The 24,542-nt window shown below is 48.0% G+C and overlaps 1 protein-coding gene across 1 annotated transcript; it reads left to right on the forward strand.

The window, feature by feature from the left end:
• The first annotated feature begins 361 nt into the window (after window positions 1-361).
• Window positions 362-21,025, forward strand: LOC121836574 (long-chain-fatty-acid--CoA ligase-like). Its single transcript, XM_042291509.1, has 5 exons — window positions 362-490; window positions 2,975-3,176; window positions 9,338-9,441; window positions 20,204-20,406; window positions 20,962-21,025. The coding sequence occupies exons 1-5, from the start codon at window positions 362-364 to the stop codon at window positions 21,023-21,025; spliced, it is 702 nt and encodes a 233-aa protein (XP_042147443.1).
• The last annotated feature ends 3,517 nt before the right edge of the window (window positions 21,026-24,542 follow it).

Raw genomic sequence — 24,542 nt, forward strand, 5'->3', positions numbered from 1 at the left:
AGCACTCTACTCAAGGGCTATCAGTTTTGGGATAAACTGCTGCGTACTTGTGACTGGTGAACTAACAACGGTACATTAGAAAGGTAAATATTATTTTGAAAATAGCGCAGTACCAAGCGTCTCATGCAGTGAATTAAAACAGGATACGGCGGCTGTAGAAATAGGAAAAATGATCTTCCTCCGAGGAGTATAAATATAGACTCGTGAGTTGGCAAGCCTTTGAATAACAGACCTTTGACCTGACAAACAGGCATGGTTTCTAAATTGGTGGATGTCTTGTCATGCTTTCATCTTTTTGGTCTTCCTTTCAGATTAGAGTCGCTAAACATAATAACCGGAGGAACCCTAAGATATCAGAGGAATGTCGCTGAAAGCCCGCATCGAAGACGGCATTGTACATTCACCCTATCCCGGTGGTTCTGTACCAAAGATTTCAGTCTGTCAGGCCATAAAAGAAAGGCTGCTTCTACAAGGTGAACGGACTGCATTAGTAAGTATGCAGCATCAAGCGCAGTGCAGGAGCTGTTATGTTTACCTCTGTATGCATACCCCAGCAATCAATGATGGTGCACTCTCTTACGTGTGTTTGAAACCGAGCACATTACAACTTCTCGTGGTATTTTACGATGAGAGAACACCCTGGCGCCATCTATCGGGTAGCGGAGGAACACTTGAGATTACCTTGCACATTTCCTATTTTGTCGGGCATCATATACTCTTTTCAGGCTTGAAAACTTCACAATGTTATGAACGACCATTTCTATCGATAGTGGGCACATTTTATCTCGCAAATACTGCAAAACCTTAACTCTAGTGAAATGCAGTTACGAGGTCATATTTTGGATGATGGCGCCAGAGTGCCAATCTGTTCTCTCGTCCTGAGAGATCCCAAGGCTGCACAGCGCACTCGGTTGCAACTAAACTCACTGTGTAAACCAGCTTTGAGCCAGAAGCCTGCTGAGAAGGCTTGCGGTTGCCGTGATATACGTAATATATACTCGATCGTTATCACCATCATCTTGATTGTGTAACCAAGACGATAGAGGCAAGTTACGATGCTAGCATGATCCTGATTAAAGGGCTCAAAGGTGCAATAATTTTTCAACAAGTAATTTGTATTGCAATCGATAGGAAATGCCAAAAAAGGGATAGCTTTTGTAGAGGTGCTCGCATTTTTGCGCGCCGCCGAGACGGCTTTTTCTTTAAAGATTTCGTGTAACGTCCCGATACGTACTATCGCTATAGTTTTTCCACCACGGGCGGGGCTGTGCCTCTCCCGCGGCGCGTCATGGCCGGGGGTCTTCCTCTCACCCGGGGCAGGGGGCCTCCGACAACACAAATCTACGCGGGCGCTCGGGGCGCTGGAGTGCTGCTATCAACGACTGGCGCGCCTTTTCGAAAACTTGGCAACGTCTCGAGCTCGAACGACTTCGTCGAAAGCCTCGGTTCAGGTTCCAGTGGTTCGTGACGTTGGCTGGAGGGGCAACGGGCGCGGCAGGTGTGTACGCGCCGGCGTGGACCCAGCATCCTGGGGTTTTCCGCCGAAACGGTTTCCCCGGACGCCCAAATTTATCTGGCGCGCCTTCGTTGAGACTCCTACCCGCGCTCTCTGGTGATGGAACGTTTGCTGGTGAGGCACGTATCGGCGATTCTCGGCGAAATCGAGAATAAGTATATCTTCCCTAGAACATAAATATGTCGGGGGTTTAGACTCTCAACCACTGTGCCCGGTCTTAGTGCCCCCCTCGGCAACAGCAATGGCCTCTGGTTTAATTGTTTGAGAATGCTTCGGGGCCTGTACCCAACGGGGTTGGAACTAGACCCTTAATGGATGGGACAGGTTTCGGCGCACTGTCATAACCCCGACCGGACGAAAATTGGTCGAGTTTGAACGGGCCCCTGTGGCCCGTTAGTTCTCTCCCGCGGCTCGCCGCGTTACCTCTGTCGTGTGCGACAGCCCCTGCTCTGCGGCTTCGCCGCCGCCCTCACCGTGCGCGGGAGGCCACTTGACGCCAAGGCGTCCGTTTTTGTAACCGTCTAACTACGTAGGCCGTGCGCGGCCGTTAGTTGCAGTGTGTCATTTCATTTTCCGTAAGTGTTTTTTTTTTTTTTCAAGTAAATTTTTTTTATCAGTTGTATTCATTTCAACTTCGCCTCCGAGCCTATTGACTCTCCGCCGTCGGCCACAACAAGAAGAAGCAAGAAGTCTTCTTCAACTCCAACCCGCATTTGGACCATATCTTCCACGATCTCCTCTCTCGGTTCCTGACGGTAGCTAGGGTGCTCCATCGAGGTCCGGGAACAAAAACAACCTGATATCTACTGCTTCTTAAACGTTTTTATTGCTTGTGCTCATCCACAAAGAAACTGAAACGCAACGGTTCCTACGACATATAAAACGAGGGTTATCTTCTAATAATAAAAAATGCTTAGGTGAAAGAAACTGACCTTGTTGTAAAGAAGAAAACATCTCCAAAAGTTTTCAATATCACGGATTCATATCCTTCGAACAAGATAAAAATTGTTTCGGCAGCTGTTTTGATTTGTTGAGTGACGGCGAGTAAGAGACAGCACAATTCCGGTCGCCAAAATGTCCACGACAAATCATACTGAATTGTACGGTAGAATACAAATACCCATCTCTTCTCGTCAGCAGGACAATTCGCAAGTCCCTGGGCAACTTTCACGGAAGGTAGGAACTAAAAACTCGGATGCCATTCGAAGTAAACATGCATTTGCAGGGGTGGACATACTGGTAACTCCAAAGCCGCCAGAAATATACTCGTACATTCCCCTTCTGGGCACTTAACCTGCATCTAGAGTAGAGACTAGATTGTGAGACGCCACGCATGGCGTCCTGAGTCACAGTATTACACATGCTCATAACCGGCTTTTGGTAGTTCCAAAATAGGCTTCCTGCCATTACGGTTATGACAATTAAAAATAATAATTATTCAACCTTCTGCCGTTGTAGATCTACAAAGCAAATAAAGTAACGAGTTCAGAGATGCTGAAGATGCTTCATCAATACGCCGCCTGTTTCCAAAGCCACGGCGTAAAGCCAGGCGACAAAGTGCTCGTACATGTGGACGATTCGCTGGCAAGTTTCATTGCCATGTACGGAGTCGTGTTTGCTGGAGGAGTCGTCATACCATCTGAGCTGGCATCAGAACAAGGTACGCAGGTTCAATCAGCCTTTGCTAAGCTTTTTATTTACAAAGCATCGATACGTATACTGAATAAGGTCAGCGTGCATCGCTACTTTCCCAAAAAACATAAGTCTGATGTTGGTGCTGCTTAACCGAATGTCCCGCTCTTCCGCAAGCAGAAGACGACAATGACCCTTTCGCCGTTCGTTGTTTAAGATACGAAGACAACTCTCACCGAGGACGACGGCGGGTCACCCTCTTTCAAGGTGCAGTGGCGGACGGCGGGGTGTTGTATCACTGGGCCGCGTGTTAACCCAGCCGACCCCCCTCCTCCACGCCGCTTCGCGGCAACAGTCTGCGGCGCCACATTACAAGGCGACACTAGCGGTGCGGTTGAGCGATAGGTATTTGGCGATAAACAAGAAGCTCGCTGGGGGCACGAGTTAACTCACAATGTGACACGATGGGGCACAGCGCGTGATAAATATTTGGCGACAAACGAAAGGTGGCTTGTTGTGGGGAGATACAAAGCCCCAACACAATCTCTTCCCACGTAAATCTTTTCCACCTTGGGGACTTCCCCTAATGTAATTAATTATATTTAGCATTTACGTCTGGTCTGACCCTGGGAAATGCATAACATCCGTTTGCTCCCCTGACTGCTAGCTTCTGGTCAGCTCAGTTGCTGAGGGTTCCCCTCTCTTGAAGAAGTCCCGGGATGAAATCTCAGACCAGGCTGATCTCTTTTCAGCAGCTCACTCGCCTAGAGGGCGCGAGATGGGGCTTCATTTGCGGTGGAAGTCACCTTATTTTCACGCAAATTCTCTTAAAATTATTTAATTACTCCTTGAAAACACAACATTTTCTTCCATCACTGCCTATTCCCTTTTCTTCCTTTTTTTTTCTTCAAATTTCCGTGCTGCTGGAGTTCGTGTCATCAGGTCCTAACAATTCTAGGTATTGGGAGCGTGCTTGTTTATTGAAGATTTTACAATACAGGATTTCCTTGGAGCAGAGGCAAAAGGCGACAGCAAATATCGCCTGACTGGCCTCTAGCACCAGACTACACTCGCAACACAAGCAAAAACTACAACACAGCAACATAAATACAACACAAAACCTGCAAATACACTAGTATATACAAAACATGTAACGCATCAACACAATATGATATAGAAAAAACATTAAAGACACTAAAAGCCATTAAATGCAATTCAGTAAGATTTAAGAAATGCATCTTCGATTGATTCCTGAGGGTCTGTGGAGAGGAAGTGTGTTCCAATATATCAATTAGGGTAAATGTTCAGGAAGTTTGGAATTTGCCGATTCAATAGTTGTGTGCCGCAGTTAGTTCTGGTTCTAGTTTTTTTACAAAAATGTCTGTGTCTAAGATTGTCATGCGAATAAGAGCTTGTATATATATGCGACACCTATACTCAGTTCACCCCTATGCTGAGACCGCAGTGGAGGCTACGTCCTCGTTGGACCAGTCATACGCCTCTCTTTCGCCACGTCATCGCGCTCCCGGCCATACCCACGCGCGAATAGCCGGGTCAGGTGATAAGAGGGAGGCGGCTCATTGGTCCGGCGGCAACGTAGCTCCGACCGTAGTCTAGCATAAGGGTCAACGGAGTATATAAGGCTCGCGCCGGCCTAGCTTCACATAAAGTTCCTACATAGGCTCCCGGTAGGGAAATTGGGAGCCAAAGTAGCGCGTCTGTTTTCCACGTGCCGCCGCGCCGCAATAAGTTGCATTTGACCACGTTACAAACAAAAATCCAGTGCTGTGCAGGAAACCCTCCGCTACGGCCGCTCCGCAGCTACGATAGCCATTGGCCGCTAACTAGCCACTAGCAAACTGTGCTCATGTTCTTTGCTTTTGAATGAGGCCGTTTATCATCAAGTTCTCTGATGTTCGTGTTCGTAATTCAAAAATATATACAATAAACACTCAAGAGCACATCTGCTTCCAGCGCCTGATTTAGCTAGCGTACGAACACAATCACGCGAAAACAATGTCCCCATAAAAAAGCACTCACAACCTGGTTCGCTTTCACTTCCGCTGGCATTAGAGCATAGAATCATGGTATCCAAGCTAATTTATTACATAAACTATTTTTAATGCGTTAGCATCAGGACGCTCGTTTTGGCGGAAACCCTGCAGCGTCTTTCATTTGTCAGTCCTCGCGTGCGACGCTTCCATTAGTCCGTAGCGCTGACGTGAGCACGCGTGAAACCCCGGCACTGACAAACAGACAGACATCGCCAGGGTCTCGTCAAAACGAGTCCTTTCGTATTCGGCAAAGTCTCGCGCACAGTTGCCACGTTGCCAGAGATGAAACGGTGCCGCGCAACACCTAGATAACCAAGCCGACGTGCTGAGTAAGATAGCTTAATCAGAAAAGGCCAACGATGGACACAAATTGGGAATGAGTGCTGCGTCAAGACTCGGCTTCGAATCAAGTATGAGCCGAACGTTGACGGAATCGTCGTGTCCAATCTGTGTCCAGCGTTTGCCTTCTCTGATGACGACATATCATTCAGCACAACGCTTTGTTGTCTAGAAGGTGTTGCGACGCGACGCGATGGAATGCGGGCGTGCTTAGTTGCCGCCATGCTGTCGTCGGTTTTCCGTCGCTCTGGGTTTCCGTAGAAGCAATGAGTAAGCTGTGCTCTGTTCGTGCACTTACAACGATGGTTTCAGTTCACTCCACGAGTGATATGGATCTGGTTCTTCCATGAGTGGTATGGGTGTGGTTCTTTCCGCGACGGATATAGATGACCGTATCCATGGGCGTCGACGCATTCTCGCAGACAGAGTACAAAAGAATGTTGAAAAAAAAATACAGGAAGATATATTGGTGAATTCTTGGGAGATCCGTTAGCATGACCCTTGGGAAACGCCACACACGTTCGTGCTTGTGTAACGCTAACACTGACCCCGTAACGAGGTCAAAGAGATGCAGCAAAAAAATAAAGGAAGTGAAAACGAAAGCTAAAAGTGTTTGAAGTTTTCAAGGGTCATGCTAACGCCTTTCCGAAGAATTCACCAATGGATCTTCATGTATTTGTTTTCTTTCGGCTGGTGGAAAAACTTGTTACGAAGTGTTCATAAATTCGCTGATACTTCAAAAAATAAAAATAAATAAACTAAACAACCAGAGGTCTTTATGTACAGAATTTAGGCACTCAACTTTTTTTTTTTAAGCAGACGACTAGTAACACGTTTACATATATCCGATTAACAAACCTTTGTAAATGCCAAACGGCACATTAGTTAGCATTCAACGTACACTGGGGCACCAATGTCACAACACCGACATTTGTGTGCATAGTGTAATAAAAAGTTTCTGATAATTGGTTAGCGTCGGCAGCCCAAAACAATACGCGGGCACTTTTTCATGAAACTGAATTCGTCGAGAAAAAGTTACTTGAAAGTTTCTTTGCATGCCGTGTCGCCTGGCGCCTGTGGTTTCTTTGCATGCCGTGTCGCCCGTGGTTTCGCCTGGCGGCGAAACCACGGGCCTGAAGTTAGGTGGAGCTACACGCTTCAAACTTCAGTGCGCTATTTTGGAATTGTTCTTCAGTGACAGAGATGGGAAAATTACCTTTGAAAAGTAATTAAATTACATTACAAATTATTTTCTGAAACGGCAAAAATGTAATTAAATTATATTACAAATCCCCGCAGACTAAAAGTAATGACCTCCCATTACAATTACTTTCCAAAAGTAATGAAATTACTCTGACATAACTTTTCAATACCTTGAGGCAGCAATCCTGCTAATTTCGTTTACAGTATACCTACCAAAACACAGATCTTCTTGTTTACACCGCAACAGCCTGATGCGCCTCAAGTGTACATACTGAAAAGTCGTCTTTCTGGCGCACACGACCTAAGTGTTAAACATGATAAATAGCTTCTTCTTTAGATGCAACTCAAAAAGAGTCGACTCACTGGTTTCGCTGATCATTCAACGTTGAAAGTCCTTAGTAAAAAGGTGATATGTTTTTGTCTTCCTGATTTAGAAGGTTATAATCCCTGCTAGTCTGTTAAGTCGGGACATGGGAGCTCGTTCTTACAAGGATTCGTCACGTTAAACATTTCCCTTCGGACTCGGACGCAATCTAATCATATTTTCCCAAGTGCACTAGCTGACGTATTCCGATCATTCCTCTCGAAGAGTATTGCTCCCAAACAACCTAAGAGCCCAGGTTATAGCGCGTTGTTACAAAAAGGGGCTGGATATTTTTTAGGCAGAAGCGTCTCCAGGTGAGGAAAGGGATGGCGCAAGCTTCCTAAAATGTGTACTTTCCCAACGAGCGTGTGGAAATAATGAAGACTTTTAGGGAACCCTTTTTGCGCACACCGGTACGGTACGATAAGCCCTCCGATATAAACTACGCATGCGCTATCGCAGACGTCTCCAATATGCGCAGTGCATACCGGAGTGCCCATCGTGTCGTATCAGGTGCTCAATAACGGTTCCCTAAAACTGTCTCTTTGCCCGTTGGCTTATTCCTGCATAAACTTCCGAAGGAAAGGCAGCGAGGCGTACCGCGAGCGGCACTTGCTTTGCTCCATTCCTATCTATCGTGACTACAAAAATCGGGTTTACTTAACAAGGTCAAGGCTATGCTCGAAACGTTCTGGGGTCCTGACAAGGTATTTGGGATGCACTATTTACGCCGGTCGTTTGTTGTTCACAATGGTCAAACCTTACGGTTTGCCCTTGCTTGACGAAAGAGAGAAGGCAGAAGATCTTTTTGTACTGTACTTTCAGGTTTTAAAATGTGGTGACTTCACTGGTGATGTGCCCTTCGCCTTGTTGCATATAAGCGTTCATCCCTAAGCTGCCACTGCGGTGGAAGCTACATGCTCCTTGGAACAGTAACACGCCTATGTTTTGCCACGTAACCACGCTCTACTTCCCACACGCACAGAAAGGGGCGGGTAAGGTGATCAAGGGAAGGTGGTTAATTGGTTCCGGTGAGCTCGTAGCTCCCACCGCACTGTCAGCTCAGGGATGAATGAAGTATAGTATCGTCCTGATGGCGTGACGTCATGAATCTTTCTTGTCTGGAGTTCATGGGCAGTGGCCTTTCAGCGATGTCTTTATACGTAAGCTTTTCTCCGCTTTTCGAATCCGCCTTTGTGTGTCTGTCGAGTCGAGTTCTTCGTACGAGGTCTCGCGGTCAGATGGCCATCGTTTATTTGCTCTGTCTTTTTCTCGACAATTCACTATTCAAATCACTTTTTTTCTATTTTTTTAAAGCTCGCGTTAACGGTATTTTTAATTTAGGACAAAGTAATTTCAAATGTAGTGATTAATTTTCTTGAGATTACTGCCTGAAAGTAAGTCATAATATTACTAGGTTACCAGCGTAAAAAAAAAGTAAATCATTAGATTACTCATCATCACAGAGTAATTTAATTACTGTAATTTCATTTCAGTAATGTCATTACTGCCCCATCTGTTCAGTAACCACAAGGCGCTGTTAGTTCGTGTTCAATAGCATTGCATAAGACGTTCAGGCAGCCACACCAACGACAGGAACGGTTCATGCATATACATGCAGTTTTGTCGTTTCTTCGATTTCAAATTCGGCGGCGCGATTTTCGAAGTGTACTTCAATAACCCCAAGGCAGTCCTAGTTTGTGTCCAGTAAGGTTGTTAACATGTTCACGAAATTCTCTCTAGTTAATACACCCATTGGTTCCAAAAAGCCACGGATTTTTCGTCCGTTGTGTTACTCGGTTTAACACGGAACGGCCTATGCTGGCTCCATGGTGCGCGCTTGCACTCTTACCGCTCATTCAGCCCATCTGCTCCGAAATGACACCATTGCGGCCCCAACGTCACACCGCAGCTGTTGCAGTGCTTCACCTTACGGGTAGCGTAAAAGTTCTACATGCTTAATTAGAGAGTTAAACAAGGTATTTGTACCTATTTTGCTTTAATTCCTTTGGTCATTACCTCCTTCGCGTGCCAATTTTGATTTAGTCCCAGAGCAAGCGTGTAATACCAGGCCTCCGGCGGTGTTTGCCTTTTTCATACGCAACTGTTACATTTTAAAGTAGTTTGAGGAGAGTACTTAGATCTAATTAACCGAGTGCAGTCTTCACGTTTGAAATTGGTTTGCGTAAAAAAAGAAGAAATCTTTGGCATTTTTCAAAACTCTCACAGGCGAACTGCTGATGAAAATAAAGGAAGGAAAGGCCAGTCACGTGCTCACCACACCCAACGAAGCCGACCTGCTGAAAGAGTTAACTCAAGACACGGATATTCGGGTAAGTATACGTATATTAATACTGTAATATCACGATAGATGTCCCACCCCCGAAAGATGAAAGAAAACCCACGCCTAGTCATCGTAGAGTTCGGATCAATGATGGCGTCGGCGTTAATGCGGCTAGGTAGCTATGACAAGTTATAAGCGAACATTGCTGACTGGAAAATAGAGTCGTCGTTGCTTTATTGTCCCTCACCGCGATAACATGTTTGGCAGGAAAACATATTCTAAGCAAATAGCGTTTTTTTTTCTCCAACTTTTCTTGTTTGTACATTAAGAGTTCACCCACTCCATATTTTCACCCTACACACTAAACATCATTACACCCTTCAAGGCCTAAATGACTTGTACTGTAACTAACACCCTCTTTGGTGTAGCAAAACGACCTTAAAGGAAGGCGCTATTCCGAACACCCTTAAATTAAGGTTACACCTCTTTATTATGGTGTGATGACTGCGCAGCAGGCCCTCTAAGTTGGGTGTACCACCGCCAGAAAGAGAAGTAAAAAAGGCGCAATGACGAACACCCATAAGATAGGGTGTAATAACCCAAAAGACTGCACGAAGAAATAACTGCGAATGAGTCAAAACATGCCTGGTTCACCTTTTATTTTTCGATCAAGATTCTACTAGGTTCTACTAAATTCTTTATAGACGACTGCCAAGACTGAAAGAAATAGTTCCCTTTGATCCTCGCAATTTCACCACAACCATGACGCTTCTGAGTCAGTGCGAGTATTCTTAGGCTAGACTAGGACCAGTACGCCTCTGTAAGGTCCTGAACATTTCAACTGGATATTGTTTTACGGCCCCTTTAAATTGTACAACCGAAGACCCTATTTAAATCTCCAACTTTAATTTTCGTGCAGCATTTATTCTTTCTGGAACTGGTGACGTAACCAAAACTCGGCAGGCTTTCCAAGACGGAACGAGCGGGAGTTGCTTGGGACGTAAGCGACATTTCATGTTTGTAAACAGCAAAATGGTTTATTGAGACGGAAACAGGACGACTATCAGAGGCACGCTTGCAGAGTACTTACCAATAAGAGAGCGATATCAAGTAATCCGTGATAGATGCATAATTCGATTCGGGCAGCACAGAACAATCCGCCAACATAATGTCGAGGATGAAGGCGGTCGCTTACATTCAACGGAAGTCTCGCACTCACCGATGAGCAGTTCTCTGTCGTGATAGATGCATAACCCGATTCGGGCAGCACAAAACAACACAAACACAATGCCGAGGATGAAGGCGGTCGATCACTATCAACGGAAGTCTCGCGGCCGCCAATGAGCAGCTCTTTGTCGAAACGCGTACAACAAACACAGCACAATAATTCTATAGATCTGACAAAATAAACGGCCATTACTAGAAAGTTGGCATGGCTGTATTCCGGCCGTTCACGGCGAAAAGCTACCGCCGCCTGGACGAGAAACCACAGTCGCAAAATGGGACTCGTCAGGACCTGCTTGCACGAAAAACAGGAGAACACTGACGAGCGCTTTTTGGAAACGGGACCTACGTGGTCCCTACAACTCACGATAACTTGGCAAACGGCAGTTTAAAGCGAGAAAACGGCACCTAGTTTCCCCGATCCTAAAGGTTCCATTGGCTGGCGCGCGTCGCCGGGGCTCCCATTGGCCGCTGCGCTCGTCAGTTTCCACGACCGCTCACCCCATAGCACAGCGTGTCCATCAGCGCGCCGTTAACACGGAGTGTCCAAGGTCAGCGTGCCCGGGGGAGCACGCGCGCTGACCGGCGACGAAAAGTACGCAGCAGACGAAAAAGGGAGCGGACCAGCGGCTTGCTTGCTTTCGCATTCACAACTCATACGAAGTGCTTAGGTGTACCTCGAGCTTTTTTGTCCTGCGGAGAGCGGTCACGTGTTTCGCTCCACCCCTCTATTTCGCTAAAAGTGGCCTTCGCACTCCCACACAGCCACACGAAGACACAAGAGAAGGTGTGGAGGCTCATCAGAAGACGAGATCAGAGGGGGTTGGACAAAGCAGCTAATCTCCCTCAGCAGCTTTGTATGACCACCTGCACTGCCCAGGGAGGGTCGCGAGAAAATCGTGTCTGCTCTGGTGCGGACCGCGAGATCACAAGATAAATACAAAAACAAATTCGAACGCCGTCAAAGCATGGGTCAAAGCTAAGACGCTGAGAGCATGAAACAAGAGACGAGGTTTCACGGGTTCAAAAGAAAATCCTAAAAAAAAGAAAGCGTCGGGGCGCAGGATATTTTGGTGTCTAAACGCAGAGATATGGATCGCGTACCCTAACGGGAATGTGATGACTCCGGCACTTGCGGTTGCCTTGCGGCGTTGTTTTTTCAAAACTACACAGAAAGATAAAATCTCAATGAAGGTGCTATAAGTAGTGCAAGGTCCAGTCACGTGAGCTTGTACTACCCGAAATGAGGGCACCACAGTTTGTACAAAGCTTCGGAGCAGGAGGTCTTTCTCGGGCTAAAAGAAAGCAGATTCCGTTTTGTTTAGTCTTGTTTTGTTTTTCTTTTTTAGCTTTCTTAATTTTGGAGGTCAAGAATTTGAAATGCCTCGCAGGCATAGGCGATTCACGCAGGACACTATTGACACTCAATCAAAAACGACGTCGCATACGGTATCTTGGGATGGTGTTGGCGGGACCCATCCCATTCGTGATCTATTCGCTGGACCAAAATGGTATGAGCACGATCTTTCTGATTAGTTCAAACATCAGCGCAATACGGTGTGCTGCCTGGGCTGTATATTTAAACGTCTTCGTTAACCTTTTGCGAGCGGAGATGGTTTATCAAGTCGAAGTTAGACTGATAAAACGCGAAAATTACACGTGACACGTCATTTTCGGCTCGGGTCGGACGGAGAGTTCGATCCGAGTTGCAAAAATTGTTCTCTAGACCTTTCTAATCATACGCACCTGCGTGTGGCGGTTAATTATACTCGTTGTTTGTACCACCGTACATCAGCAACAGTTTCACCGAGGAAATAAACATGAACGCCTATGAGATCAGGGGGGTATACTGCAGCATCAACATTACGCCCCCTTTACACCGCGTGAATGAAGGGCGTAAAATCTGCCTATACAACCTTTTTTACTCAATTTCAGACACCATATCTACAAGTGGGGCACAAAAAGGGCGTGTAGGGGGTGAAAGACGCCAGCACACCAGTCAACTTTCCGAGGGAGGGCCTGGACCTGGTGGTGTAGGGATGGGCGCGTCCTGGTCCGGATGGTGACGACCGATGACGGTGCTCGCCCGCGATGACAGCCCCCGGGAAGTTGATAATAAAAAAAGAAATACTAAAAGTTGTTCGATCCCGCTGAACACATTGCGACGTTGGTTGGCTTTACGGTGGCCAGTGTGGCCACGCTTATTATGAAACAAAACAACTCAACAGTGAGTAAAAAAATCCCAAAATTAAAACCCCATACTTTAGTCCCCAGTCTCAAGAGCCGAATTCCCCGAGAACCCTCTCGGCAGTCCTTTTCTAACCTCGTAAATGCCTCCTTTCCCTCCAGAGATGGACCAATCACTTCAAATTTCACCACTCCCACGTGGTACACTGTCGTCCAATGGTCGGCGAGCTGTCATCCTGTCGCTGTAACCGCCAAACCTAAATTCCTTGTAGGGTTGTTCTCTGCAATTTTTCCAGTCTGACTGGCGCCAACCGCTAAGTTATTGCATCGGGCAAAAAGCGACAATTTTACACTAAGCGGCGAAGCCCTCTATATACAGGCGCATTCGGCTAAAAGCCACAACCAGCTGCAAGAAGGGATCTGTCCGAGCAGACTACCGAAACCCGAGACGTTTCTTAACGACCGCGGGGAAGCCGCTCCCCAATCCCGGCCGCTCTGCCCCCGCAAATGCTCCCTCCAAAACGCCGACCCTCACAAAGAAAGCTAAAAAAAAAAATAAAACGATGCCGACGCAATTGTAGAAAGATAGACTTTTCTAAAACAAATCTTACTTATTTGTAACAAAATCCTTCGTTACTTAACACCTCCCCACCAAGAATGTTGCAAGTACACTTGCTGTTCGCGCAACATCTGTCCCCCTTTTCGAGACAGACGCGTAGCATACGAAAACAAAACAACAACAGAGGAGCTATACCCCCTGACAAAAAAAAATAATCTGTTGGGCGACAGGGAAAATTAACAACACAAAAAAAAAACACAAGCAAACACAGTCCGGTGAGACCCAAACCCGTACGTTCCATATTCCACCATGACCAGTATTTACCTAAAGGAAACCGTAGACGCAGGCAGCCAATTCGGGACCGCTAACCGAAAAACAAAAATCCACAATACCTTTACAACACTGAAAAGTCAGAATTCGCCGTACTCAATGCGGTCGAGCCTCGACAAGGCATCTGCGCAAGTATTCAGAGACCCTTTGATGTGGGATATTTCAACATCGTATTTCTGTAACTCCAGAGTCCACTTCGTCAGACGAGCACTCGAGGGGGCCGAGTAAGTCAAATAGGTTAGCGGGTTATGATCTGTCCTCACCTTTACCTTTGAACCGAACAGCCACGTGTCCAAACGTCCCAATGCCCACACCACAGCGAACGCTTCTCTCTCGACAGCTGACCATTTCGACTGAGCGGCAGTAAGCTTCTTGCTCAAAAACGCTATTGGTTTCTCCCCTTCCTGCGACTCCTGGGAGAGACATGCCCCCACGGCGTGTTCGGATGCGTCGGTCGTGAGGATAAACTCCTTGCTCATGTCCGGGGCGGCCAGAGTCGGCACAGTAGCCAGCGTTTCCTTTACCGAGTTAAACGCCCGTTCTGCTTCTGTGCTCCACGGTATCGTGTTGGGAACCCCGCGGTTCGTGAGGTCAGTCAATGGGCGCACTACTTCCGAATATCCTGGAACGTATTCTCGATAATAGTTGAATAAGCCCAGGACACTTCTTAGTTCCCTCTTTGCCTTAGGCGCCTTGAGTGCTGCAATGGCGCTCATCCTCTCCGGGTCTGGAGCATGTGACGATGACCCCACCACGTGGCCAAGATACTTTACCTTCGGCTGTGCGAACCTACACTTTGTCGGGCTTACAGTAAGCCCCACAACCTGAATTGTCTCCAGAACCTTCTGGAGATGTTCCATGTGCTCCTCCCAAGTCTCGAATATACCGCCACATCACCAACGTACGCAGAAGCGTACCCCTGGTGTTCTTTTAGTACCTCATTCATGACGCGTTGAAATGTCGCAGCGGAATTTTTGAGCCCGTACGGCATCACTTTCCACGCACACAGCCCGCGCGGGGTCGCAAAGGCTGTGTACCTCTGCGAGTCCTCGTCTACCGGTACCTGCCAATAGCCTCGCGTCATGTCCAACACCGATATGTATCTGGCTTTTGCCACGTCGTAAAGAAGTTCTGTGACATTCCCCATCGGGAAGCTGTCTGCCTCTGATATTGCGTTCAAACGTCTGTAGTCTATACACATTCGGATCGACCCGTCTTTCTTGGCGACACACACGACAGGGTGCGCGAAGCTGCTATCCACAGGGTAGATAAAGTCCCACTCGAGCAGCTGTGCTACCTGATCTTCGACCGCTTTTCTGACGGCGATCGGCACCCTGTACGGATATGACTTCACGGGTTTCGCTTTGGCAACCAGCGCTATCTTATGTACCCCTACCACACTTCTCCCTGGTTTTTCAGAGAATACTTTCCTGAACTTCCTCAGCAATGTCGCGAGTTCCACCCGCTGGTCCGCACCAAGATGTGACGAGTCATGGGTGATCTCCTCGATGGTCGCGTGATGCGCATTGTTTGCCGGAACGCTCTCTACATCTCCGAATTCTTCATCGGATTCAAAGATAACCCCAACATTCTGTGCCCGTGCGACATACCTGCGCAACTTGTTAGCGTGTACCCACCTGTCACCCCTCTCCGGACAGTCAACGATGTAACTGTCCGCGCGTTTTCGCTCCTTGATCACTGCGGGCCCCGACCATTTCGGCTGGAGTTTACCGGAAACCCCGTCTCGAGAACAAGCACCCTCTCGCCCACCGTGAACTCTTTCGGGCGTGCCCTCAAATTGTACCAGTGGGCATATGCCTGTTGTTTCGCCTTAGCATGCTCGTCAACAACGCGGGCTGAGTCTACCATTCTTTCTCTCAAATCTTTCAGGTACTTGGCCGCTGGCCTGTTTAGTCCTAAAGGCGGCGTCCATTGCCCCGTCCATGTTCTTTTCAGTATAGACAGCGGGCCCTGAGGCTCTCTACCATACATCAATTCGAATGGGGACCTCCCCGTGACCTCACTCGGGACCTCCCGATACGCCCAAAGAAGGCACGGCACGTACTGGTCCCAACACCCTCCCCCCTCACTCACCACGTGGCGAAGCATTGCCTTAAAGGTGCCATTCCAACGCTCCACGATACCATTACTCTGGGGGTGATCAGGCATAGAAAACCGAATTTCCACGCCCAATCGGCTGAGGAGCTCCTTGGTGAGCTGAGACGTGAAATTCGTCCCTTGATCACAACAGATCAGTTCGGGCACCCCGTGTCGCGAGAACACATCAACCAGTGCCTGGCACGTGGACTTTGCTGTGAGCGAGCGGAGAGGAATTACCTCGGGCCATCGCGTGCAGAGATCTACGACGGCCAGAGCGTACCTATGCCCGCGAGCTGAGCATGGCTCCATGGGACCGATGCAGTCCATAAAGACAGTCTCGAAAGGTCGCTCAGGTCTCGTCAACGGAGTTATTGGGACTCGGTCCGTCGCCATTTCCCGCGCGAAAATCTGACACCCATGACAAGACTGACAATATCTCTTGACATCCGCCGCCATGGTTGGCCAAAAGAACGAATTTCTAATCCTCTGTTGTTTTTTTTTTTTTTTGTGAGAAGTGCCCTCCACATGGCATGTCGTGCGCCAATTGTAACACCTCTTCCCTACGGGGCTTCGGGAGCACCAGCTGTTTGCATTCTTTCCCGTCAATTTGTTCCGTGTGATACAACAAATTACCTTCAATCAACATGCCATGCGTGCCGCTTCGGGCCTGTTCCCACGAGCCCTGCAAAGAGCCGTCGTCTCGCTGTTCGCTTACGAACCCCGTTTCGGTCGCGCTCCGTTCTGTAACTGTCTCGACCAAGTCTACATCACACGTGCTCCCGGCCGAATCAATACCCTCTACCACTTCCTCGAACTCCAAAGGGGGATCGCCGGAGACCTGGTCCTGTTCCGCTCTGATTTCTGCCTCCAGCCTTTGCACCTGTTCTGCCTGCTCAGCAGACTCAGCGTTTGCTCGCGTAAGCTCCTCAAATGCGTCCGGCGTCAGCAGCGCGTCCACCCCCTGCGCGAGTCTTTCCGTTACCGCACACAGCACGGCGACATGTTGGCCAGTCCCGCCGTCTGCGGTGCACAGCCCCAACGGCACATACCTCAGCCCTGCCGTCACCGTCTGGCCGAATGCACCTCTGAGCATGATTTCTCCCCCTCCCCGCCTGTCGGACTCCTCGGGCACCACCTCCCGCCTCACGACAATTATGTCAGCGCCCGAGTCCAAACAGGCAGAGAAGGGTGTGCCCCCTGCCGTAAGCTGTACCCAGCTTATACCCGAACCTGTTTCCCCATGCCTGCGCGTCCCCGCCGTCTCAAGTGTCTCGCGTGACTGCGGCAAAAGCGCTGCCCTTGCACTCAGACCCGCGGAGGCCGATTTATTCCCGGAGTCCAGGGTTCTATGCTCTAATCCAGGACAGTTCTGCCTAAAATGCCCCAGCTTCCCACACGCGAAGCACCCCTGTGGTCAGGGTTTCTCAATCCTTCGCTGGTCGCCCCCAACTTTCGCAGGCCCACCCCGCAAGTTCACCTGTGGCTTCTCAGCCAGTCTCTGGGGCCTCCAGTTTCGATTGTGTCTACTCTCCTCAAATTTCTCCGCAAGTCCCGCCACTTCCTTTGGCCTTAGCCATTCTTTGGTTTCGTTCTGAAGGACATAGGCGCGTACATCATCCGGCATGGCATGCTTTAGGCGATCTGAGATGGTCAGCTGCCGTAGATCATCTAGTGTCTCTACCTTGCGGCTCTCCATGTAGTATCCATACATAGTATTAAGATTTGTAGAGAACTGTGCCCACGACTCGTTCTCTTGTTTGCGCGCGGCATTAAACCTCCGCTTGTACTCATCCGGAGTCATCTTGAGCTCGTCGAGGATAATGTCTCGTAGCTCCTTGTACTTCAATACCCGTCCCTCTGCTCTGTTTGCCACAACGGCGCTCGCTTTCTCATTTAGAAAAGGCAAAAGGATTGCCCCGTGTAGGTCCTGTGGCACCTCACAACTCGCCAACATTGTTTCAGCGCTTTTAAACCATGCAGGCACTAATGTGTCTGTCACGGGCATTGGCGCCAGCACCGCACGTAGCTCCTTTGCATACCGTCCGACTCCCCCCGCACCCCGAGTGCTCTCTTCATGAGGCTGCCCCGTTATTTTTAGCTGCTCTAATTTTATTTTCTCGAGATATATCTTTAGTTTCATGAGTGTAATCTCAGCACTAAGGTCATCCGAATCCGGTGACTGCCCTCCCCCACTGTTGCCAGCATCTGGTTCAGAGTTGGCCTCACTTAGGGAAGACCCTGGGGTCTTCGATCTAGTCTCTCTGGTCATGATGAGCCTCGGAGAAAACGGGAAAGGGACTCACCCACTGTTGTTTGGCAAAATCCAATTAGCTGCTGCTCCAGTCCCCGCCACCCACTTGCCGCAGTGTCCCCACTCGGCCTGGCGATCGTGCCCGTCGCCTGGAAGTCTCAGCTCCTTCTTCGTTCACCGAAAAAAAAGAAGAAAAAAAAATCACACAGAAAAAAAAACGCACAATTTTCTGGCACCACAACGAAGTTCAGCACTGCAGCGACGATCTCGTCTCTCCTCTTGAGGCTTGCCCCGATATTCTGTCGCCGCTCGCTGAAGATGCTTCGCCGGTCCGCAGGTGAAGCCACAGGTCCTCCTGTTCTCCGACGTAAATGACGCCCAGGACCGCCTGTCAGCTGCCACCACTCCTTTTGAGTAAGTGTACCCCGCCGGGCTTCTCGCGTAGATATTGCCACGGTCCTCACTCCGGCAGGAGCGAGCCTTGTCCGCAGTCCAGCAGACGGCTTCTTGGGGTAACTGTACCCCCCCGGGCTTCTCACGTAGATATTGCCACGGTCCTCACTCCGGCAGGAGCGACCCTTGTCAGCAGTCCAGCAGACGGGACCCTTGTCTGCAGTCCAGCAGACGCGACCCTTGTCCGCAATCCAGCAGACGAAACACTTGTCGCATAGAGCCCAGGTACGCTCCGCCTGCCTCCGTTGATACCGTCGTTTTCGCTCACCGCCCGTCGCAGGAAGTCAGCAGGATCCTGTCGACTGCGCCAGTCAACTTTCCGAGGGAGGGCCTGGACCTGGTGGTGTAGGGATGGGCGCGTCCTGGTCCGGATGGTGACGACCGATGACGGTGCTCGCCCGCGATGACACCCCCCGGGAAGTTGATAATAAAGAAAAAAACTAAAAGTTGTTCGATCCCGCTGAACACATTGCGACGTTGGTTGGCTTTACGGTGGCCAGTGTGGCCACGTTTATTATGAAACAAAACAACTCAACGGTGAGTAAAAAAATCCCAAAATTAAAACCCCATAGTCCCCAGTCTTAAGAGCCGAATTCCCCGAGAACCCTCTCGGCAGCCCTTTTCTAGCCTCGTAGATGCCTCCTTTCCCTCCAGAGATGGACCAATCACTTCAAATTTCACCACTCCCACGTGGTACACTGTCGTCCAATGGTCGGCGAGCTGTCATCCTGTCGCTGTAACCGCCAAACCTAAATTCCTTGTAGGGTTGTTCTCTGCAATTTTTCCAGTCTGACTGGCGCCAACCGCTAAGTTATTGCATCGGGCAAAAAGCGACAATTTTACACTAAGCGGCGAAACCCTCTATATACAGGCACATTCGGCTAAAAGGCACAACCAGCTGCAAGAAGGGATCTGTCCGAGCAGACTACCGAAACCCGAGACGTTTCTTAACGACCGCGGGGAAGCCGCTCCCCACTGCCGGCCGCTCTGCCCCCGCAAATGCTCCCTCCAAAACGCCGACCCTCACAAAGAAAGCTAAAAAAAAAAAAAAATAAAACGATGCCGACGCAACTGTAGAAAGATAGACTTTTCTAAAACAAATCTTACTTATTTCTAACAAAATCCTTCGTTACTTAACAACACCCTTTTTACACACTCGGATATTGAATCATCAAGTAAAAAGTGTGTAAAGGGTGTTTTTCCTAACTTGCACCCTTCTTACATCCGCTTTACGCGAGGATGCGTGTTACGACGTTTAGTCTATATTTAAACTCAATTTCGGGTGGGCTATCTCTCGGGATATCACGATAGATAGGCGCAACACTTCACGCGCGGATCATAACGTTTATGTGAACGATATTGATCTTCGCATTAGCAAAAGCGACTGAAGAAATCTCTTCACGTTGATGTTAAAGTTAGCTTTGAGTTTCCTGAATAGTAGTTAGCACGGCTTTGTGAGGATTTCCATTGTGTACAGTTAGTCAAGTTTTTTTTTTCTATTATTTTGTAACACTGAAAAGTCTAAAGCCCTTCAATGTGTTAAATATGTCTATCTACGTTAAATATGTATATGACGCTGTCGTTTCAATATACTTCTCGTAAAATCAATTTGTGAGGATGGCTAGCTGTGGTTTCAATGTTTTAAGTTGCCAATATTCCTAGAAACTAAAAACGCACTCTCTTCTGATACTTTTTGTTAATTTTCAGGAACGCTTTGTTGTGGGTGAAAAGCTTGGATTCACTTCGGTGACAAATTTTAAGGACGTACCGGAGGAAAGCTTTATTGATCTTCCAGTGGCCGATGTTGAAAGAGAAGTGATCGCTCTCTGCTTTACATCCGGCACAACGGGCCGTCCAAAGGCCGTGGAAGAAACGCACTACAGTTGTGTTGCTGGGCTCCAACTATACAGGTACGCAATATCGTCGATGCAGCAAAAATCAAACAAGCAAGGATCTACTTATTATTATTATTTTTTTTTACAATTTGAAGAAATGATGCGCAATTTAATTACGAACCATTATACTAAGAACTATTTCGTAGACGAAAATTCATGAATGCAACGTTTCCACTAAGAGCGATACAGTTAATGCGCACAGAAATCTGGGTTTGTCGCTTCGACTGCGTAGTGGATATCGGACAACTTTGCCGCGTGTGTGGCGAAGTTAGCAACGCACGCATCGTGCGTTGGCCGGTGGGAACAGGCTTCACACCCCACTTTGACGGCTTGTTTTTCTTTCTTTTTGTTTTCCGTACTTTTTTGGAATGTTTTAGCCCATTGTCGGCTTTCATCGTGTATTCTGGTTAGGAAGACTTTTGGACGTACCGCGTCGATAAACGCAGAGGTAAAGCGCTGCTTTGGGAAAGTCGCTCTTCCGTCGCCGACGCAAGAGGAGTGGCAAATTCCCTTTAAATTTGTAGGCACATGTTCATCTCATTAAATCATTATTTTTATCTCTACATTCAGGGCTGAGAACTACCTATCTTATTACCAATTTTCAATAAGTGTAGAAGGTTTTCGTTACCTCTAGAAGGTAGATCAGTTCCCGAAATAAACAAAAAGCAACTAGGCACACCGGATAACATGTGACTCAAGAATTCAAATAGGGAGCGATGAAAGGATAGGGCTATCCGAAAAAGCCACCTTCCACATGTTCTGAAAGCTGAGTGGCCGCTTGGCACCGAGGCTGAGAAGCGGCACTCCTGGTGCCGCTTTCGCCTTTTGATGACGGGAGCAGCGTTTAATCATCATTCGTAATTTATTGTGTTCCATTGAACAAGGTGACGAAACTTCAAGGTTAAAGTGCTCGACGTGTGCTATTCGTACAGCCCGTTCCCAGATACGCACGGAGGGTGTGGAACAGGGAACCAGGAGATCGTAATGCTTAAGATGGTGACAAATATTCAAACACGATAAAAAAATTAATTGTATTTAGATGGAGTAGCCGATTCTGCACCAGCCAGAGTAAAAAAGTGTCTAAACAAAAAACATCAAATGACGTGCGAAAAAAAAACAAAAAACGTGAACGTTGCGGCAGGCCCGTCCACTTTAAAGGGACACTGACAGGGTATTTATGCTCGCCAAGGATTTTATTTGTACATGACATATGAAATCTCAACTACCCAGAACAGAATTGGCGGCTCAAAATTCGTTTTATTTCTGCCCAGAAAACGCCGATCGAGAACTAGCCGGTTTGAGTCGCGCTCACTCTCTTCTCCGTGGGCATGTGCCGTTGTCTATGGTTTAGACACAACCACCAAAGATAATCAAAGTCGTGGGTCATCGGAGGCACACACTCAATATTAAAAATAGAAAACAAATATGACATCTATTTTTTCGTGGCTTCTTAAAGGGATTCTCTGGTAAAATTTTGTATCCGAAAAAACAATTGAATATCATTGTTATTGCCCCGAGACGCATCGTACGTGGAAGCTCTGAATTTTATTTGCCCCCCCCTGCATTAGTAATTGATTTTATACTGCTCCAATCGCATTCTAGCGTAAACGTTGCTTTCGTTGGCAACATTGAAGCTCTGACGTCACAAAACACAAAGCGAGCATTTTTGTCTCGTCCTTTTCCTGCGAGGTGAACGCTTCAGCGTGCTTCGTTTTTGTTGTTGTGCTCGACTTGTTTCTTGGTTGGGTGAGATTTTTGCTGCGCGGTTTGGTACCACAACCAAAGTGGATCGTCGTCGTGCGTAGGGACTGGGTTCCCGTCAAGATCGAGATCCCGCTTATGCAGCAATCATCTCACAGAAGAGAGCTACGAGCTGAGCTCTCAGCGGACAGACGGCTTGTAAGCTGAGGTGCGATGCTGTGCTAACGATATTAAACTACGTCCACCCACTCCTCGCCCAAATCGGATCAGTCCATTTAGGTCTGTTCGATTCGCCTGAACTGCCTGAACTAGTTCAGCAGTGCAGGAACTGATGCATTCGATTCAACCGGAAGTTGCACGACAGCTGCACTGGCGCGTTCGATTCATCCCAGTTCTGAACGAGTTCAGACCCAGTTCCTCAAAATCTTGCAGCAGCTCCGGACTCAGTTCAGCGTCCGTGCACAAGCAGACGATAAGAGCAGACGGCGATAATAGACGACACACCTCGTCCGTCTCTGCTCGCAGTGCCATTTTTCGCAGCTCTTGCCGATACGGAGGTTGCATTTCCTCTCATTTATGATAATAACGTACCCGCGGTGGACGCGGAATTGAGATCATAACAAAGGGTAGGAATTTACTTGATTATGATAATCTGAAAGCGTTTTAGGCACCTGCTCGCGTAGGTTTTGCTCCCTGTGGGTGAGTGTTGAAATATTGGCTCGCGTAAATTGTTCCTTTTTGATGCTATATGGGGATCCACAGTGTTGATATTCTTACTGCAGACACGGGAAAGGTATTGCCCTCTTGATAGTCACCGCCTTCGGTTGCTCTTGGATGCATATTAACCACTACGGTACATTAAAGAAGTCTGGGATTTAGTACGTTGGCACTCGCATGTCCCCGTAGCGGAACGTAATAGTGCATGCTTTGTCCGCTGGTATCTGTGGACGCCCACTAACCGGCCTGGGAAAAACGCCGAGAATCGCCATTTTTGCCGCTTCTCGCTTTAACTTGAAGGCAAAGTTACGGTCGATAACTATATTGGTCAAGACGCTATCGTCAGGCCTTCGTCTTCGAGGTGACCGGTATACCGACCGCGCGCTGCCGCCAGTGACTCCCGACGCAGAATGATCATGATGCCGCGAACTTCGTCGAAATGCAAAGATTCCCTTTGAGGGGCATTTGCCGCTACCTTCTTGACTTGGTTGTAACCGACTATAGTTCAGAACTTCCTGGCCGAATCGAACAGACCTTGATTATGCAGCGAAACCGAAACCAACAACTAGGCCCTCTCGAAATGATACAAGAGGTTGTATTTAGCACGCGTGTAGCCCGATATCTGTTTGACCCACGTGTGAAAATAGAGCGTGACTACGACTCACCAAGCTCGTCCAAATCAAGTGACGACATGCATTTGAACGGTTCGCCGTTTGCCTTCGACCCGCGGACGTCGCCTCTGAGGGAATGACTAGCAGCCTCATCACCGATCCTGTGGATCCGCCGAAATATCTACCCAGATGCCGCTTCGTGTACCTAGGTGCCGTTTCAGAGGCGAAATCTGCATCCTTTGCTTTGCAAGCGACCCTAGTTCGATCGGCGTCCGTCGCAGTTGTTTGCGCAAAATGGCATATGTTTGCTCGAAGCTTATGGCTGTCTGCGAGTAATATCCCGCTGAAAGGCGTGACTTTTTTTGCACGTACTTGGGAACTGCATTAAAAGAACCGTATTTCAGTAGGGTACTGCCTAGGAGACTATATAATTCGAAACAAAATACAAGACGTCCATCGACCAACGCTTCTTATCCTCACCATCCGTCAAACCTTTGCGTTTTGTGACGTCACGAAGCACCTACGGATGTCAGCCATTGACACTGGCGAAATTCGGGGTGCAGTTTCGTACATAGGCTCATGAAAGGTTTAAGTAATAACGGGAGATCATATATCAAAATAAAAATGACGTTTGTCTATATGAATGCTCCCTCAACGTAACGAGCGCAAGGACTTAAGTACTTCCGGTTTCGACCGTACAATCTCTTTAAAACTCCAAATACGTTGATTGAACAAAAAAAAATGCTATTGAGCCACCTGACTTTCGTTAACATTCTCCTCCTCTCTATTTCTTCTTCGTTCCCAGTCCACTTTCGGGAATCGGTTTCGATCATTTTTTTTTACTTTATTAAAAATATAAGTGACGCTGTAGCAAAAACGTGATTGGGTAGTCTTCCGACACCGTAAAAAATCGCCTAGCCATGTGTTTTTTTTTTTTAAAGGGGGGGGGGTGTTGTCAGTGTCCGTTTAAGTGAGGCCATCAACCAAGCAAACAGCACGGAGTTCCTCCTCCCGTCCCCGCTGTCGTATCCTCCTTTCTTATTTTCGGGAGGTTGGGTGCTGTTAACATCCACGGAAGCCTAAGGCGCGTTAAGCCCGCACTCCTTTACTCCTACTCCGACG

Source organism: Ixodes scapularis, unplaced genomic scaffold (assembly GCF_016920785.2).
Source record: "Ixodes scapularis isolate PalLabHiFi unplaced genomic scaffold, ASM1692078v2 PGA_scaffold2__306_contigs__length_199485367, whole genome shotgun sequence".
NCBI classification, from domain to species: domain Eukaryota; kingdom Metazoa; phylum Arthropoda; class Arachnida; order Ixodida; family Ixodidae; genus Ixodes; species Ixodes scapularis.

What these genes read in the sequence shown, in the direction of transcription:
- LOC121836574 (XM_042291509.1), top strand. Translation starts at nt 362, where the DNA reads ATGTCGCTGAAAGCCCGCATCGAAGACGGCATTGTACATTCACCCTAT. An exon ending in AAGGTGAACGGACTGCATTA is followed by an intron (nt 491 to 2,974) that starts GTAAGTATGCAG and finishes CTGCCGTTGTAG; the next exon opens with ATCTACAAAGCAAATAAAGT. An exon ending in CTCAAGACACGGATATTCGG is followed by an intron (nt 9,442 to 20,203) that starts GTAAGTATACGT and finishes GTTAATTTTCAG; the next exon opens with GAACGCTTTGTTGTGGGTGA.